The 20,387-nt window shown below is 43.4% G+C and overlaps 1 protein-coding gene across 1 annotated transcript; it reads right to left on the bottom strand.

Annotated features, from left to right (window-relative positions):
* Positions 1-14,093: 14,093 nt before the first annotated feature.
* Positions 14,094-19,238, bottom strand: LOC106595349 (zinc finger protein 287-like). The gene is made up of 2 exons (XM_045713460.1): positions 18,657-19,238; positions 14,094-15,247 (listed from the first exon to the last, which is right to left on the bottom strand). The coding sequence occupies exons 1-2, from the start codon at positions 19,018-19,020 to the stop codon at positions 14,910-14,912; spliced, it is 702 nt and encodes a 233-aa protein (XP_045569416.1). The 5' UTR covers positions 19,021-19,238; the 3' UTR covers positions 14,094-14,909.
* Between the last annotated feature and the right edge of the window lie 1,149 nt (positions 19,239-20,387).

Genomic DNA, 20,387 nt, shown 5'->3' on the forward strand with positions numbered 1-20,387 from the left:
AGAGAAAGAGACAATCTACATTGGCTGGATTTACCGTGTACGAGCTGGACTGTTTTGGACTTACCTGTTGGCGTTTAGACCTGGACCTACCGAGAACCAGATTTGTGTACCGAACCCTGCTATCCTTGACCTTACCTGAGGCCTGGGTGGACCAGGACAGCGAAACAAACACACAGGTACTGTCATGTTCGAAAGAACTTTCATTCTGGGCTGACTTTGGTGACAGTTTCCCACTTAATTTGTGACAAATGCTCCTAACTTTGAAGAGGTTTGCCACAACATGCATATACACAAACTCTCATTCAAACAAACACATACAAGAACACACACATACATGTAATTGTGCCAGACAGGCACACAAACATATACAGTTGGCATTGCTGTTATGATTTCAGTTGTCCTTGATGTCCTTTGTTTAAATTTATTCTTTTGTTAGATTTTTTATTTGCATTGTTGTTTGCTGTTTTCTTCTGTCTTTTCCTTTTATCTCATTAGTTCATTCTCTTGGTTGTTGGTGCATTGGGGGGTTCTTGGGGGTGGGGAATGGAATTAACTGTATTTTTTTCTCTTCCTGGGGGGGGACTGTGGGAGTGGTCTAGAATGGTTGAGGGACAGCTATTGGGGAACTGTGGGGGGATCTTGGAGGGTTCGGGTTCACGTTTTTTGGCCTGGTGGTAGATCGGTCAACATGCCCTTGAGCAGGGCATTGACCCTGGATGCTTCTGTTTGACGCTCTGAATGGGAATCTGTTGAATGACTGGTATGATGTCGTTATTGAGCGGCTTCACTGCAAGTATATTGTATGTTTCGAATATTCAATAAATAAAAATAAATAAAAAACTTACTGGAGCTTCAAGGCCGGTTCATCTTGCACTCTGGCACTTCTTCCCAGTGGTGAGAGGACAACATCTCATATTCCTCCCAGTGCTGAGAGGACAACATCTCATATTCCTCCCAGTGCTGAGAGGACAACATCTCATATTCCTCTCAGTGCTGAGAGGACAACATCTCATATTCCTCTCAGTGCTGAGAGGACAACATGACACGGACAGACGACACAAACGTGGTTGAACACAACCACTGCCAGGGCGGACTGATGACACGGCTCTCTCAATGGCCATTGCATCAGGTAGAATGGGAGCTACTGCTTTGGGCAAACAGACACCTTACATCCCTCAGAGCAATATACCTGCCGGGGTTGAAGAATCAGGCAGCAGATCTTCTCTCCAGAGGAGGCCCTCTTCCTTCAGACTGGAGGATACAGCCCACGGTAGTGGAGATGATCTGGGCGTGATTCGGAACGGCCATCGTCGATCTGTTTGCATCGCGAGACTCAACCAATTTTCGTATGTGGTTCTCCATAAAGGGTCCAGCAGGCCCACATCGGGGGGTCGATGCCCTATCACTCAGATGGCCCAACGGGAGGCTGCTGTAGGCGTTTCCACCAATTCCGTTGATCCACTCAGGACTTTAGGAAGATCACGCTAGAGACAGAGAGAGAGCATCAGTTCTACTTGTTGCTCCACGTTGGCCACAGCATCACTTGTTTTCAGACCTTGTACAGCGAACAACCTCCCAACCATGGGAACTCCCTCATCGAAACGGACCTCCTGTCACAACGATTTGTGACAAGTTTGTGACAGCTTACCGATCATTGCACCTGTACACAGCCCATCTGTAAATAGCACACCTCATCCTCATATTGTTATTTTCTTTTTGCTCCTTTGTACCCCAGTATCTCTACTTGCACATTCATCTTCTGCACATCTATCACTTCAGTGTAACTTCATTGGGATAGGGGGCAGTATTTCCACATCCGGATGAAAAGCGTGCCCAAAGTAAACTGCCTGTTTCTCAGGCCCAGAAGCTAAGATATGCATATAATTGGTAGATATAGATAGAAAACACTCTAAAGTTTCTCAAACTGTTAAAATTATGTCTGTGAGTATAACATGACTTATTTGGCAGGTGAAACCCCGAGGACAAACCATCCAGGAGTTTAATTTTCTTTTGCTGCAGGAAAGTCCTCCAGGAGCTGATGGCTGCAGGGAAGTCCTTATCTACATTGAAAGTATACATGGCAGCCATCTCTACTGGTCATGACCAGATTACTGCTGCGTCACATCCTCTAGAATCACTATTTGTAACGGTCGTCGTAGTGAATGGACCAAGGCGCAGCAGGTACGTGAATGCTCATGTTTATTTTACAAAATAAAACACAAAAACAATGAACGGACGACAAACAGTCTTGCAGGCAACACACAGCTATGCAAAGAACAACTTCCCATAAAACCCAAACAAAACACACCTCTTCTATATAGGACCTTCAATCAGAGGCAATGAGGAACAGTTGCCTCCAATTGAAGGCCAAATCAATAAACTAAACATAGAACCTAAAAGACTAGACTAGAACATAGACCAAAACCCCGGAATACATAAATCAAACACCCCTCTACAAAAACACACACGCCTAACCACATAAAACAAATACCCCCCTGCCACGTCCTGACCAAACTACAATAACAGATAACCCCTTACTGGTCAGAACGTGACAGTACCCCCCCCCCCAAAGGTGCGGACCCCGGATGCACCTCACACAAAAAAAATTAACACAAAATAAACCCCCCAAATAAAGGGAGGGAAGGGAGGGTGGCTGCCGTCACCGACGGTTCCCGTGCTACACCCCCCGTCCCCAATCCTCCTACTGTGGAGGTGGCTCAGGCTCTGGCCTAAGTCCCCCACCTAACCTGTCCACCCCCGCTGAATACATATTTAATGTTACCCCTCCCGAAGTCTCTGTGCTATGGCGCATCGCTGAAGACCTCGGGCTGATGTGCGTTGCTGGAGACCTCAGGCTGATGCGCATCGCTGGAGACCTCGGGCTGAAGGGCGACTCTGGATGCGCCGATTCTGGACTGTCGGGTGACTCTCGCTGCGTCGGTTCCGGACTGTAGGTCTACTCTCGCTGCGTCGGTTTCGGACTGTAGGCCATCTCACTCGGTTCCGGACTGTGGGCCGTCTCACTCGGTTTCGGACTGTGGGCCGTCTCACTCGGTTCCGGACTGTGGGCCGTCTCACTCGGTTCCGCACTGTGGGCCGTCTCTCTTGGTTCCGGACTTTGGGCCATCTCTAGACGGGGCACTGTCGCCGGACACACTGGACGGGGCACTGTCGTCGGAAGCTCTGGATGGGGCACTGTCGTCGGAAGTTCTGGACGGGGTACTGTCGTCGGAAGCTCTGGACGGGGACTGCGCACTGAAAGCCTGATGCGTGGGGCTGGTAGTGGAGATACCAGACTGGAGACACGCACCCCAAGGCTAGTGCGAGGAGCAGGAACAGGACAAGTTGGACTGGGCTGACGCACTGGAAGCCTGGTGCGTGGTGCTGGCTTTAGATGTGCCAGACTGGAAACACGCACCTCAGGGCTAGTGCGTGGAGCGGGAACAGGATACACTGGACCATGGGTAAGCACTGGAGGTCTGGAGCGCACCTCCTGCACAACCCGTCCGGGCTGGATGGTCATAGTAGCCCTGTACGAGCGGAGTGCTGGCACCTGGCGAACTGGGCTGTGCAGAGGCCTGATGGATGCCGTGCGTAGAGCAGGCGTAGGATAGCCTGGGCCTAGGAGGCGCACTGGTGGCCAGATGCGCTGCGCAGGCATCCTCCTACCAGGTTGGATGCCCACTCTAGCACAGCACTTGCGAGGGGCTGGGATCACTCGCACCGGACTGTACGTGCACATGGGCGAGATCGTGCGCACTTCCGCATACACCGGCGCTCTCTTCACCACACGCTCCCCATAATAAGCATCCCATAACGGATTTTGTAAAATTAACATGAGCATTCACGTAACTGCTGCGCCTTGGTCCATTCACTACGACGACCGTTACTAATAGCGATTCTAGAGGATGTGACGCAGCTGTAATCTGGTCATTACCCAAAGAGATGGCTGCCATGTATACTTTCAATGTAGATAAGGACTTCCCTGCAGCCATCAGCTCCTGGAGGACTTCCCTGCAGTCTCCAGCTCCTGGAGGACTTCCCTGCAGCCACCAGCTCCTGGAGGACTTCCCTGCAGCCACCAGCTCCTGGAGGACTTCCCTGCAGCCATCAGCTCCTGGAGGACTTCCCTGCAGCCATCAGCTCCTGGAGGACTTCCCTGCAGCCATCAGCTCCTGGAGGACTTCCCTGCAGCAACAGAAAATTAAACTCCTGGATGGTTTGTCCTCTGGGTTTCACCTGCCAAATAAGTCCTGTTATACTCACAGACATAATTTTAACAGTTAGAAAACACTCTAAAGTTTCTCAATATAAATCTACCAATTATATGCATATCTTAGCTTCTGGGCCTGAGAAACAGGCAGTTTACTTTGGGCACGCTTTTCATACGGATGTGAAAATACTGCCCCCTATCCCAATGAAGTTACACTGAAGTGATAGATGTGCAGAAGATGAATGTGCAAGTAGAGATACTGGGGTATAAAGGAGCAAAAAAAGAAAATAACAATATGAGGATGAGGTGTGCTATTTACAGATGGGCTGTGTACAGGTGCAATGATCGGTAAGCTGTCACAAACCTGTCACAAATCGTTGTGACAGGAGATCCGTTTCGATGAGGGAGTTCCCATGGTTGGGAGGTTGTTCGCTGTAAAAGGTCTGACAACAAGTGATGCTGTGGCCAACGTGGAGCAACAAGTAGAACTGATGCTCTCTCTCTCTCTCTCTCTCTCTGTCTCTGTCTCTAGCGTGATCTTCCTAAAGTCCTGAGTGGATCAACGGAATTGGTGGAAACGCCTACAGCAGCCTCCCGTTGGGCCATCTGAGTGATAGGGCATCGACCCCCCGATGTGGGCCTGCTGGACCCTTTATGGAGAACCACATACGACAATTGGTTGAGTCTCATGATGCAAACAGATCGATGATGGCCGTTCCGAATCACGCCCAGATCATCTCCACTACCGTGGGCTGTATCCTCCAGTCTGGAGGAAGAGGGCCTCCTCTGGAGAGAAGATCTGCTGCCTGATTCTTCAGCCCCGGCAGGTATATTGCTCTGAGGGATGTAAGGTGTCTGTTTGCCCAAAGCAGTAGCTCCCATTCTACCTGATGCAATGGCCATTGAGAGAGCCGTGTCATCAGTCCGCCCTGGCAGTGGTTGTGTTCAACCACGTTTGTGTCGTCTGTCCGTGTCATGTTGTCCTGTCAGCACTGAGAGCAATATGAGATGTTGTCCTCTCAGCGCTGGGAGGAATATGAGATGTTGTCCTCTCAGCGCTGGGAGGAATATGAGATGTTGTCCTCTCAGCGCTGGGAGGAATATGAGATGTTGTCCTCTCAGCGCTGGGAGGAATATGAGATGTTGTCCTCTCAGCACTGAGAGGAATATGAGATGTTGTCCTCTCAGCACTGAGAGGAGTATGAGATGTTGTCCTCTCAGCACTGAGAGGAGTATGAGATGTTGTCCTCTGAGCACTGAGAGGAATATGAGATGTTGTCCTCTCAGCACTGAGAGGAATATGAGATGTTGTCCTCTCACCACTGGGAAGAAGTGCCGGAGTGCAAGATGAACCGGCCTTGAAGCTCCAGTAAGTTTTTTTATTTATTTTTATTTATTGAATATTCGAAACATACAATATACTTGCAGTGAAGCCGCTCAATAACGACATCATACCAGTCATCCAACAGATTCCCATTCAGAGCGTCACACAGAAGCATCCAGGGTCAATGCCCTGCTCAAGTGTATGTTGACCGATCTACCACCAGGCCAAAAAACGTGAACCCGAACCCTCCAAGATCCCCCCACAGTTCCCCAATAGCTGTCCCTCAACCATTCGAGACCACTCCCACAGTCCCCCCCAGGAAGAGAAAAAAATACAGTTAATTCCATTCCCCACCCCCAAGAACCCCCCAATGCACCAACAACCAAGAGAATGAACTAATGAGAAAAATGGAAAAGACAGAAGAAAACAGCAAACAACAATGCAAAAAAAAATCAAACAAAATAATACATTTAAAACAAAGGACATCAAGGACAACTGAAATCATAACAGCAATGCCAACTGTATATGTTTGTGTGCATGTCTGGCACTATTACATGTATGTGTGTGTTCTTGTATGTGTTTGTTTGAATGAGAGTTTGTGTATATGCATGTGTACAAACACCTGCACGGCATCAGCCTCAGGCAAACCGGCATTAGTTGTAAAAACACTGCCACTTAGTGTCACTACCACATATCTACAACACATTAAGTGTGAGTCCTCAGGTCACTACTCTACTACCACATATCTACAACACATATTAAGTGTGTGCCCTCAGGCCCCTACTCCACTACCACATATCTACAATTCTGTGTTCTGTTAGACAGGTAACTCTTTATCCACAATATAGCAAGGGGTGTAAAGCCATAACACTTACATTTCTCCAGCAGCAAACTATGATCGATAATGTCAAAAGCCACACTGAACAGCCTCCACAATCTTCTAGGACTCTTCCTAGAACTGGCCGCCTGGCCAAACTGAGCAATCAGGGGAGAAGGGCATTGGTCAGGGAGGTGACCAAGATCCCGATGGGCACTCTGACAGAGCTCCAGAGTTCCTCTGTGGAGATGGAAGAACCTTCCAGAAGGACAACCATCTCCGCAGCACTCCACCAATCAGGCCTTTGTGATAGAGTGGCCAGACGGAAGCCACTCCTCAGTAAAAGGCACATGACAGCTCATTTTGGAGTTTGCCAAAAGGCACCTAAAGGACTTTCAGACCATGAGAAACAAGATTCTCTGGTCTGATGAAACCAAGATTGAACTCTTTGGCCTGAATGTCAAGCGTTACATCTGGAGGAAACCTGGTATCATCCCTACGGTGAAGCATGGTGGTGGCAGCATCATGCTGTGGGGATGTTTTTCAGCAGCAGGGACTGGAAGACTAGTCAGGATCGAGGGAAAGATGAACAGAGCAAAGTACAGAGAGATCCTTGATGAAAACCTGCTCCAGAGCGCTCAGACTGGGTCGAAGGTTCACCTTCCAACAGGACAACAACCCTAAGCACACAGCCAAGACAAAGTAGGAGTGGCTTCAGGACAAGTCTCTGAATGTCCTTGAGTGGCCCAGCAAGACCCCAGACTTGAACACGGTCTAACATCTCTGGAGAGACCTGAAAATATCTGTGCAGCAATGCTCCCCATCCAACCTGACAGAGCTTGAGAGGATCTGCAGAGAAGAATGGGAGAAACTGTGCCAAGCTTGTAGCGTTATACCCAAGAAAACTCGAGGATTTAATCGGTGCCAAAGGTGCTTCAACAAAGTAAAGGGTCTGAATACTTATGTAAATGTGATATTTCAGTTTTTTTTCATATACGTGTTGTAGATGTATATAATGAAAGTCCACTAATGGCATTCCACACTTTATTAATATTCAGACCAAAATATGTTTCATTAATCAATTCCTTTTAACAATCAGCACCTGTGTTTTCTCTGATATGGTGGAATAATGCTGATGGGAACATTCATGAGGTAGTGTTTTAATATTACTGATGGGAACATTCATGAGGTAGTGTTTTAGTAATACTGATGGGAACAGCCATGATGTAGTGAATGTTTTAATAATACTGATGGGAACATTCATGAGGTAGTGAGTGTTTTAATAATACTGATGGGAACATTCATGAGGTAGTGAGTGTTTTAATAATACTGATGGGAACATTCATGAGGTAGTGAGTGTTTTAATAATACTGATGGGAACATTCATGAGGTAGTGAGTTCTTCATGTCAACAACTTATCAAAGTTCTAAGAACGTCATCCCATTTTCATACTCATTTAGCTTGATGACTAGTACACAAATTAACTCAATGTAACACAGACAAAATTCAAGATGTTTCAAGGTTAGAATAAAGAAATGCACATTCTATTCATCTATTTAATCATTTACATTTAAAAAATATATCCAAAACATTTAATGAACATCAAAGGGTTTATACTTGTATCCAAAAACATTTTATTTTAATTACAATTTTATTTGAATCACAATCAACTCTTTGCCCTTGTGGTTAGTGTCCTCCCTGAGATTGGAAGGTTGGTAGTTGGTTCCCCGCCTGAGTCATACCAAAGACTTTAAAAATGGGGACCAGGTGCGTCTGCTTGGCACTCAGCTTTAAGAAAATAGATTGGGGCTAAGCGTCCTGTCCACGGGGACTTGTACATTAAGCTGTCTTATGCTACAGAAAGGTTCACACCAGGCAAGGCCAAGGTAACTTACTTACTTTTATCCAGGCAAAGTTCATAAAGATGCACATTTTATGAATGTAAAAGAGGGCAAATCTTTTGAAAAACATTCTCTTATATAAACAAAAAATTTAAACACTATTTCAGTCAAAAAAATGTCAGAACACAGCCTCTCTATTCTCTCATGTGATTGCAGGTCCTCTGACTGGGAAAATGTCTCTCCACAATTAGAACAGCGGTATGTCTTCTCCTCCTGTGTATTTATATGTATTTTTCATGGTCTTTCAGGTTCCATAACGGAGTAAATCTCTTTTCTCCTATGTGTCATCCCATATGTTTTCTGGATCCCTAATCAGTTAAAAGTCTTTCCACATTGGGAGCAGTGGTAAAGTGTGTCCTCTCATGTGATGTAAGGTCCTGTGATCTACAAAATCTCTTTCCACACTGGGAGCATTGGTAGGGCTTTTCCCCTGAGTGTATTCGTTTATGCCTTTTCAGGCTTCCTAAACGGGTAAAACTCTTTCCACAGAAGGAACATTGAAAACGCTTTTCTCCTGTGTGTGTCCTCTCATGTTCTTTTAGGTTGCCTAACGTGGTCAAACCTCTAGTGTTGGTTATATCACTGTGACGCTCCAGGTACTGTGGAGGAGGTGACTAGTGTTGGTTATATCACTGTGATTAGTGTTGGTTATATCACTGTGATTAGTGTTGGTTATATCACTGTGACTAGTGTTGGTTATATCACTGTGACTAGTGTTGGTTATATCACTGTGACTAGTGTTGGTTATATCACTGTGATGCTCCAGGTACTGTGGAGGGAGTAGTGTTGGTTATATCACTTATATCAATATTAACCCAATGTTTATATCCCAGGACAAATTAACTAGCAACAGCAAGCTAGCTAAATAGGACAAATTAGCTAGCAATAGCAAGTTAGCAGGAAGTTTGTTTTGATATTTTAACCTGCGAGTCCTGATAGGGTCAGGTGTGGGGGGACAAAATCAACATGCGCGATAGTCTGGTCAGCATGTTAGCCCGGTGCAACATGGTTCAGTCCAGAGACAGGTATTTAGAGAGTTGGGGACAGCTTTCTGCGTTTACATAAAATTATGGCAGCCATGTTAGCGCCCCCATTTACAATACATGGGGAATATTTAAATGATATAACTGAAGGTCTAGAATGATAACAATATTCAAATTCTAGAAGGTTGACCAACTCTCTAAATATACTTAACAAAAACATAAACGCAACATGTAAAGTGTTGGTCCCATTTTTCATGAGCTGAAATAAAAGATTCCAGAAATGTGTTTCTTCTCTCAAAATGTTACGCACAAATTTGTTTACCTTCCTGTTAGTGAGCATTTCCCCTTTGCCAAGATAATCCATCCACCTGACCGGTGTGGTATATGAAGAAGCTGATTAAACAGCATGATCATTACACATTTCCACATTGTGCTGGTGACAATAAAAGGTCACTAAAATGTGCAGTTTTGTCACACAACACAGTGCCACAGATTTCTCATGGTTTGAGGGAGCATGCAATTGGCATGCTGACTGCAGGAATGTCCACCAGAGATGTTGCCAGCTAATGTAATATTAATTTCTCTACCATAAGCCGCTTCCAATGTAATTTTACAACATTTTGCAGTACGTCCAACCAGCCTCACAACCGCAGACCACATGTAACCACGCCAGCCCAGAACCTCCACATCTGGCTTCTTCACCTGCAGGATCGTCTGAGACCAGCCACCTGGACAGCTGATGAAACTGAGGAGTATTTCTGTCTGTAATGAAGTCCTTTTGTGGGGAAAAACTCCTTCTGATTGGCTGGGCCTTGCTGCCCAGTGGGTGGGCCAGTCTCCCGAGTGGGTAGACCTATGTCCTCCCAGGGCCACCCAAGGCTAAAATGCATAGATTAGGGCCTAATTAATGTATTTCAATTGACTGATTCCTTATATGAACTGTAACTCAGTAAAATCGTTGAAATTGTTGCGTTTATATTTTTGTTCAGTGTATATAGTAATAATTTATTGCATTTCAATAGCACTTTTTATAACAATCTTATGTCTCAGGTTCAGCATCATTTAACTACCTCCATGTTTTGAGGATATACAGTGTTATTTTACAATTACATTGTTCACAAACAAAGGAGTAAAACAAGCTTATATTTTGGGTTCTGATGGGGTACGACAGTTGAACTAAGTTCAGTGGACATTTTTTAAGTTATATTATCCAAGAATCAATGGCGAGGCCCAGAGCCATATATTAAAACGATACATTAATTCATCAAGGGCAGTTTGTGGCCCTGCTTTTAAGACGGTGCTCACTGGTGTTAATCAGATCTTCAGTCTCCTCTTCCTCTCCTTCATCTCCCAAAACATCTTCCTCATCCTCTTTTCTTAAGATAGCCTCCTCTGACACTCCAATGGGTTCTTTCTCTTCTTTCACTATAACATCCTCCTCCTCTTCTTTCAATCTTATGGCCTCCTCTTCCTCCTCTTTAATTCTGGAAGCTTCTACCTCCTCTTCTTGCACTGTGACAGCCTCTATCCCCTCTTCATCTTTCACTCTAAAAGGTTCTTTCTCGTCTTTCACTGTAACATTATTCTCCTCTTCTTCCAATGTGATACTGATAGCCTCCTCATCCTCCTCTTTCATTCTGAAAGCTTCTTCCTCTCCTTTTACTAAAACATGCTCCTCTTCTTCACTCACGGCAATATTCATCCCCAGAGCTTCTTTCTCCGTCCTGTAGACCTCCTCTTCTTTAGCAGACGGGTAGTAGGTTAGTGAGCTCATGGTCAAGGATGTTAGCTAGCTAGTTAGTTAGTTGCACATTTATCTTCTGCACATCCTACCATTCCAGTGTTTAATTGCTATATTGTAATTATTTGCCACCATGGCCTATTTATTGCCTTACCTCTCTTATCCTACCTCACTTGCACATGCTGTATATAGATTTTTCTACTGTATTATTGATTGAACTGTTCACAAAGAAAAACTTTTACTTGAGAGAGGAGTATCCCATAGCCAGATAGCATTCGCTATAAATTATCGTTCAGTTTGGTCCCTATGACGAGGTTCTAATCTCGTTCCTGGTACTTCATAGTACAAACACACCAACTCATCCAATGGCATATATCAATTGTCAACTCTAGATACTCCCATCTAAAGTAAAGCCCCTCTTGACCCCACTCCTGGACAAGCTCACTGAGGGGAGTGAGCCTCTAGGTCATACACTATCCCAGGATAAGTGCAACATCAGAGAGGACATACAATGGTTCCAGACACTGCCATACACCTCCCCTCAATGCCAAAGGAGGGAGTGACTTGTGCACAGACATTGTGGAGACAAGTAATTGGTTCCCCATTAATCACGCCATAGGTGGCACAGTTGGTAGAGCATGGTGTTTGCAACGCCAGGGTTGTGGGTTCGATACCCACGGGGGACCAGTACGGAGATAAAATGTATGAAATGTAAGCATTCAGTACTGTAAGTCGCTCTGGATAAGAGCGTCTGCTAAATGACTAAAATGTAAAAATGAAGACAATGTTCCATTCTGTCCTCTTCCCTTTCTGATATTCTGCATAGCACCAGGGACATATGAAAGACAAGCCTGACCTCTCCCCTCTCTGGGCCCCAGGTGACTGAGCCCCAGCTGAGGGAGAAGTGCAACTGCCAACACCAGAGTCCAAAGGGATACATTCTGTTGTGTCTTTGGCTATGCCGGATTAAGTGATATGACATGCTATTCTATAAAATCCTTTCTCTGTAATTAATATCCCCTGATTCGCTAATCATGTAAATGTAATTAACTAGAAAGTCGGGACACCACGGAAGAGTGTTTATAGAGCCGTTATCTTACGAATAAACTCTTAAAGACTTTAATATTTTACATCGATAGCCGTCAATATTAATCCTCATTTTATTTTCAGTCTCATAATGAAAGTTGTAAATTCTTGGTTTTCTTCACGAACCCTGGCTAACAAGTTGAATCAGCAATCCAAAATTGGGTTTAATTATTTATTTACTAAATACCTAACTAATCACACAGAATTACATATACACAGAATACAAATGATGTCGGTAGATTGGTCGTAGATGCTGGCCGGGTTGGACAACAGATCTTCCTGTCCTCAGAAGAATGTCAATGGTGTTAAAGTGGATACGTTGTAGTATCTTTGTCTGTGGTAGACTGGATCCGTCGTCCGTCCTTTCCTAGCCCACGTCTACAGCGGCCGCTGCTAACTCAACGGCTAGGAAGTATCACTTCTGTAGTGAATAAGTTCAAAGTTCATACCATTCACAACCAAAGCTCACGTTGGCTTAGTTCTGTACTTGACATGTGTGTTCTGTAACGCAGAGGCTGCAGACCTCACGTAGTGGAACCCACTGGTTACATTGTGTCATTGTCTTATATAGTAGCGAGGGGAGGAGGGTGTGTTTCATCATTTATAACCCCTGTCTCTTCACAGGGGCGGGCCACTGATCAAGCAGGGCACTTTCCTTATGAAAACCCAATTCTCTCAATTGGAAGCTAAAATTACATTTAATCTCCTAACAAACTATTTCAATATCAAACATTTCAATTGCATAACAATTCCATGTGACTCTGATAACTAGAGGGTGTATACTTTCCCAGGTACAGTTTATGTCGTCCTGTCATCAGTCATAATGTCTCAGATGACAACCGAACTGACATCCATACTCATTAAGTTCCAAAGCATATTTCCAGCTGGTTTTATTACCAAAATATGGTTCCTTTTCCCCATTTGTTTGATGTTCCCAGACTCTCTATATTCAACAAAGGCTATGCAACAGTCCTTCAGTAGGGTCAGAAAGAGAGGGGAAGGGAGAAAGGTATTTATGGGGGGGGGGTCATAAACCTTACCCACAGGCCAACGTCATGATAATTCTAATGACAAGTATCTCACATAAGCATATTATACAAATAAAAGATCTTAATTATCTATGTTACCCTACTAATTCTGATTCATCCGCCACATCTAAAAATATTTTCATTATTATTCTCACAATGTCAGACAGACATTCTCAACAGATATTTCCCCATTCTACGCTTGACAAGAAGTTCCCTCAGTCCACCACGTGGCACTGTGCTTACACATGGTAACGGCTGTGCGTTTAATTTACCCTCTCTCTCTCAAGCAAACGTTCATGTCGATAAATCTCACGCTTTGCGTGGAAATTATCCCACGCATTTGGTTTTACGCACAGATTTGTATAAACGAGGCCCCAGATCTGAATCACATCCGTGACCTATTGCGAGATCTGAAAACAGCAGTTGGTGGAGGGCAACTTAATAGACTAGAGTCCTGTCCAGGGGAAGAACTTGTACATCAAGCTGCCTCACACTACAGACACAGGAGATAGGCTCCTGTTACTATGAGCTGTTCAGCCTCTGACCGCAAGGTACTACAGAGGGTAGTGCATACGGCCCAGTACATCACTGGGGCTAAGCTGCCTGCCATCCAGGACCTCTACACCAGGTGGTGTCAGGAAGGCCCTAAAGATTGTCAAAGACCCCAGCCACAGAATGTTCTCTCTACTACCGCATGGCAAGCGGTACCAGAGCGCCAAGTCTAGGACCAAAAGGCTTCTCAAAAGTTTTTACCCCCAAGCCATAAGACTCCTGAACAAGTAATCAAATGGCTACCTGGACTATTTGCATTGTCCCGCCCCCCCAACCCCTCTTTTACGCTGCTGCTACTCTCCGTTTATCATATATGCATAGTCACTTTAACTATACGTTCATGTACATACTACCTCAATTAGCCCGACTAACCGGTGCCCCCGCACATTGGCTACCCGGACTATCTGCATTGTGTCCCGCCACCCACCAACCCCTCTTTTACGCTACTGCTACTCTCTGTTCATCATATAAGCATAGTCACTTTAACCATATCTACATGTACATACTACCTCAATCAGCCTGACTAACCGGTGTGTGTATGTAGCCTCATTACTGTTATAGCCTCGCCACTGTTATTTTTCACTGTCTTTTTACTGTTGTTTTTATTTCTTTACTTATCTATTGTTCACCTAATACCTATTTTTTACTTAAAATCGCACTGTTGGTAAGTAAGCATTTCACAGTAAGGTAAACTTTGATTTGTTCTGGATCATACAAGACAAGGCTCCTGTTTCTAAGAGCTGTTCTGGGCTCGTGCAAGGCTACTTACTTATATAATAATTTACATTTTGCAAATAATATAATGAACAACATCATAGGATTGACATTTGCATCCAATCAATCGAATAAGAAAAAAAAACATATTTTAAAATATTTTATCTGATTTTAGACATGATCATGTCTCCAGATGAAAAAACATCCACAAAAGTAAACCTGTTTTTTATGATTTCATATAAACAATATGATTTCATTTGGCAAGAACAAAAACACAAATTCTCAGTCAAAAACATAAGTCAGAACACAGCCTCTCTATTCTCTCATGTGATTTCAGGTCCTCTGACTGGGAAAATGTCTTTCCACAATGAGAGCAGTGGTATGTCTTCTCCTCCTGTGGATGTACCCTCTGATGTGATTTCAGGTTCTCTGACTGAGAAAAACTCTTTCCACAGTGGGAGCATTGGTAGGGCTTTTCTCCTGTGTGCGTCCTCTCATGCTTTTTCAGGCCTTCTAACCACCTAAAACTCCTTCCACAGTGGGAACAGTCCTAGGGCTTTTCTCCTGTGTGTCCTCTCTCATGTAACTTCTTGCTCCCTGAGCAGATAAAAGTCATTCCACAGTGGGAGCAGTGATAAGGCTTCTCTCCAGAGTGTATTCTCTTATGTATTTTCAGGCTCCCTAACTGACTAAAACTGTTTCCACACTGGGAACATTGGAAAGGCTTTTCTCCTGTATGTGTCCTCTCATGCTCTTTTAGTTTTCGTAACTTAGTAAAACTCTTTCCGCAGTAGGAGCAGTGATGTCGTTTGGCTGGTTTGGGCGTCTCTGGGTCTGGTTCCCCTGAAGGACTCTTCCTGCTGTCAGAGGGAGAGTCTGGTCTCTCTCCTGCCAAAGACAAACAGATTATATTGTTAAACAGAGGCCTGAATGAAACCTCCACATGATAAAACTGTCTTCCTATGAGGTTTAATCTAGACTACATCCCTCAATAACCCAAGGTCAGTTTTCACAACATTACATCATTAAACGTAAACTTGGTGAGATTTTAAAAACAAATAATGTAGAGCTCCCAAATCTAATCTTGTTCTCATGGGTGTCATGTTTTGGTCGAAAAATTTACTAAAATGGTCGTAAAATGTACATTTCGACTCCCAAATCGAACCACAAAGATGGTTGGAGGTCCACACATCAGAGAATGTTGGACTTGAATGGGAATATCTGTTGTTTTAAATTATACTGTCAATCCTCCATAAGAAACCTGTTGAAATCATAAAAATAAACAGAATAGAGAGGACCATTTAAGTTGACATTCAACGGTTGGACGGACCGGCGGCCATCTTTGTGGTAGTAATTAGAAGTTAAAATGTAAATGTCATTACAATTTCAATGATGTACTGCAGTAGTCTGAAGCAGAGGTGCAAAGCACTTAACTAAAAATACTTTTAAGTACTACCTAAGTACTTTCCCTTGACATCCAAAAGTACTCATTACATTTTGAATGTTGGAGTGTGCCCCTGGCTATCCATAAAATAATAAAACAAGAAAATTGTGCGGTCAGGTATGCTTAATATAAGGAATGTGAAATTATTTATACTTTTACTTTTTATACTTAAAGGTATATTTTAGGAATTACATTTACATTTGATACTTTAGTATATTTAAAACCAAATACTTTTAGACTTTTACTCAAGTAGTATTTTACTCGGTGACTTTCACTTGAGTCATTTTCTATTAAGGTATCTTTACTTTTACTCAAGTATGACAGTTGGGTACTTTTTCTACCACTGGTCTGAAAGGACAGGTCCATTCTATGAATTCTATGTGTATAATTGAAATGACACCCACCCTGTATTCAACCGATGGCAGGCAAGACCCAAAAACCTCAGATGATGTAAAGTAGAGTCTAAACTACAACATGTGCAAACATGGAGTTTGCACGTTTTTAGATAATTGACATTAAAAAGGTTAAAAATGTAATAATTCTTTTTTGGACGGGGGGGGGATTATAAAACAGTTTAAAAACCCTTTTTGTAAGCTTTTAAATGATACCAAACTCAACCGTTTGTCTATTCCAGTGACTAAAACATGGATGTCTCATGGTATGGTGGGGAATACAAAAATGAGTCAACTTTAAAATGTTTTTAAAAATGAACCTTCATTTAACTAGGCAAGTCAGTTAAGAACAAATTCTTATTTTTAATGAAGATCTAGGAACAGTGGGTTAACTACCTTGTTCAGGGGCAGAACGACAGATTTTCACCTTGTCAGCTCGGGGATTCGATCTTGCAACCTTTTGGTTACGAGTCCAAAGCTCTAACCACTAGGCTGCCTGCCGCTACCTGCCGCCCCCACATCTCCTGAATGTTTTGCCATTCAGGTCCAAAAAGTCACTTTCTGACCACTTCTTCCATGGGCAAACATCTATGGACACTCAAAAGGGATGCTGTCAAAAAAGTGATTGAATTGAAATGGGTTTATCCTCTATATCGACAACAGGGCTAGGCTACATCCTCTATATCTACAACAGGGCTAGGCTACATCCTCTATATCTACAACAGGGCTAGGCTACATCCTCTATATCTACAACAGGGCTAGGCTACATCCTCTATATCTACAACAGGGCTAGGCTACATCCTCTATATCTACAACAGGGCTAGGCTACATCCTCTATATCTACAACAGGGCTAGGCTACATCCTCTACATCTACAACAGGGCTAGGCTACAACCAGAACGTATTAAACTGAGACCTCATTAAAAGATGCCAAAAAATAAAAGTTGTCCATTTCTACTTATAAAACGGGTCATATCAATAAAAAGTACCTAGAGTCCGTGTGAATTGTTTGAAGAGTAGGCTATATCATTACAAATGATATGTCTAAAAATGAGCTGGAACAGAAAGGCTACTTTTGAGATATTAATATATAAAAATACATCTCATAATCTAGACTCTATATATTAGAGCACACTATAAGGAACATAATGACTCCAAGATAATCTAGACTCTATATATTAGAGCACACTATAAGGAACATAATGACTCCAAGATAATCTAGACTCTATATATTGGAGCACACTATAGGGAACATAATGACTCCAAGATAATCTAGACTCTATATATTAGAGCACACTATAAGGAACATAATGACTCCAAGATAATCTAGACTCTATATATTAGAGCACACTATAAGGAACATAATGACTCCAAGATAATCTAGACTCTATATATTAGAGCACAATGTAAGAAGTATAATGACACCAAGATGATGTCTGTATCATGTTCACAGATCATAGGTCTGACAGTATAATGACTAGATGTTGTCTGTATCATGTAGGGGTCAGAGGTCATGGGGTCTGACAGTATAATGACTAGATGGCTGTATCATGTAGGGGTCAGAGGTCATGGGGTCTGACAGTATAATGACTAGATGTTGTCTGTATCATGTAGGGGTCAGAGGTCATGGGGTCTGACAGTATAATGACTAGATGTTGTCTGTATCATGTAGGGGTCAGAGGTCATGGGGTCTGACAGTATAATGACTAGATGTCTGTATCATGTAGGGGTCAGAGGTCATGGGGTCTGACAGTATAATGACTAGATGTTATCTGTATCATGTAGGGTTCAGAGGCCATGGGTTCTGATAGTATAAGGACTAGATGATGTCTGTATCATGTAGGGGTCAGAGGTCATGGGGTCTGACAGTATAATGACTAGATGTTGTCTGTATCATGTAGGGGTCAGAGGTCATGGGGTTTGACAGTATAATGACTAGATGTTGTCTGTATCATGTAGGGGTCAGAGGTCATGGGGTTTGACAGTATAATGACTAGATGTCTGTATCATGTAGGGGTCAGAGGTCACGGGGTCTGACAGGAGGAATGCACAGGTCTAAAAAGGTCATATAATGGCCCTTTTATCATGGTTTTCTCAAACATGGTTTGTGTTACAAATGTAAAAAAACATATCGAACATACTTCCTCCAATGAGGTTTCTATGAGAGAATTGCCAAAACAATATATTCTGAGATACGAAAAATATTATCGGCCCACGTTGGCATGGAATCGCGCTCCAGTGTAATGCAACGTAATTTGAGTCATGATAAGAGCAAGTCCATTCTGTGAAACATTAAAGATGGGATTTTGCGTGTAAATCCATTGTTAACGTGTTGTTGGTGACCCGCTCTTTGGTGGTATACACATCTTAGTTTTATCAATTCCTACATTAAACAACATATTCAAGCATAAACATTCAGTCGAACTTCGCTTTAAAACCACGCATTTTAAGACAGTACTTACTGGTCTTAATCAGATCTCCTGTCTCCTCCTCCTCTTTCAATGTGACAGTCATCTCCCCCTCCTCCTCTTTCAATGTGACAGTCATCTCCCCCTCCTCCTCTTTCACTCTAAAAACTGCATCATCCTCAGTCTCTTCCTCCTCCTCTTTCACTGTAACTTCCTCCTCCTCTTTCACTCTGAACGCGTCTTCCTCTTCTTTCACTGAAACGTCTTTCTCTTCTTCTTTCACTGTAACAGCCTCACCCTCTACTTGTTGTTGTATTGTAACAGCCTCCTCTTCCTCCTCCTCTTTAACGAGAGTTTCTTTCTCCGTCCAGCAGGCCTCCTCTTCTTTAGCAGGAGGAGAGTAGCTTAGTGAGCTCATGGTCGGAGATGTTAGCTAGCTAGCTGGCGTTCGTTAGCCTAGTAATAGGCTAATTTATCAAGCCAGCTAACTAACAACGTATATATGAAATGAAATGGGGAAACTAGCTAGCTATTAGACATACGTATTTTTAAAACACAGATGCAACTATACAACGATTTTTGTCTATAAAGGTAGTGAGGTGTCTGACTAGCTGTTGTTGTTGTTGTTGAAGAAACGTCCCGTCCACTAGATTATACGTCACACAGGCAGCGTCGCCTGAAAGACGCACACATCGCCGTCAGCTGACTGGAGTGGGAAACGCAGTTGAGATCAATGTTTATTTTATTTCCAGACAAAAAAGCTCATATTTTTCATTTCTTTCATCATGTTGGCATGTGGACTAATATGTTGTTGAGTTGTGTTCTTACACTGGTACAGTCATGCCCTATGAGAGATGTATGACTGCGCATGTGCGAAAATAAATAAAGTGCATTTTCCCCGTTCTGGTTAAAACACCAATGATGAACATGTGTGTTTATTCCTCCGTTAAGTAAACCGGTATTCCTGCCCTGAAGATGTCAGCACCAACAGGTTATGGGCCCAGGAGGGAACATGGAAGCCGATGGAATAGATTATATTTCGACGGAGATGAAAAAACCTACGAGTTATGGGAGACAAAGTGTTTGGGGCACTTGCGTTTGCTTGGGCTAAAGGCCGCCATATTGAGCGTGGATGAAGATGAAGAAGACGGAGAGAAAAATGAAGAAGCCTACGCCGAATTGATACAGGTTTTGGATGATAAAAGTCTTTCCCTGATAATGAGAGAAGCAGCAGATGATGGGAGAAAAGCGTTTAAGATATTGAGGGAACATTATGCAGGTAAAGGGAAGCCACGGGTGATTAGCCTCTACACTGAACTAACTTCTCTTCAGAAAGCCGCTGACGAAAGTGTTACGGACTATATCATTCGTGCTGAGACGGCTATTACAGCACTGAGAAATGCTGAAGAGACTTTAAGTGATGGGCTGTTGATTGCAATGATTCTGAAAGGTTTGCCCGAATCATTTAAGCCGTTTGCCATCCACATAACGCAGAGTGACGAGCCGATAACTTTTGGCAAGTTCAAAACCAAGTTGAGGAGCTATGAAAGCACCGAGAAGTTTAGCGCCATTTCCACTGACGACTACGTGATGAAGGCAAGTAACATTAAAGTTAGCTGGCCAAGAGGGAGAGATAAAGGGACCGAGATAACCTGCTTCAACTGTGGCCAGAAAGGGCACAAGGCCCGGGAATGTACCGTTACTGGAGAGCGCAAAGAACGGAGACAGTGGTGTAGTTTTTGCAAGAGCTCCACTCATACTGACGCAAATTGCAGACGAAAAAGA

Source organism: Salmo salar, chromosome ssa02 (genome assembly GCF_905237065.1).
Source record: "Salmo salar chromosome ssa02, Ssal_v3.1, whole genome shotgun sequence".
NCBI classification, from domain to species: Eukaryota; Metazoa; Chordata; class Actinopteri; order Salmoniformes; family Salmonidae; genus Salmo; species Salmo salar.

Bases quoted from the DNA above. Each gene is read 5' to 3' on its own strand.
- LOC106595349 (XM_045713460.1), bottom strand. From the start codon at position 19,020: ATGAGCTCACTAAGCTACTCTCCTCCTGCTAAAGAAGAGGAGGCCTGC. The intron at 15,248-18,656 runs GTAAGTACTGTC...TGTCTTTGGCAG, and splicing joins AGGAGATCTGATTAAGACCA to GAGAGAGACCAGACTCTCCC.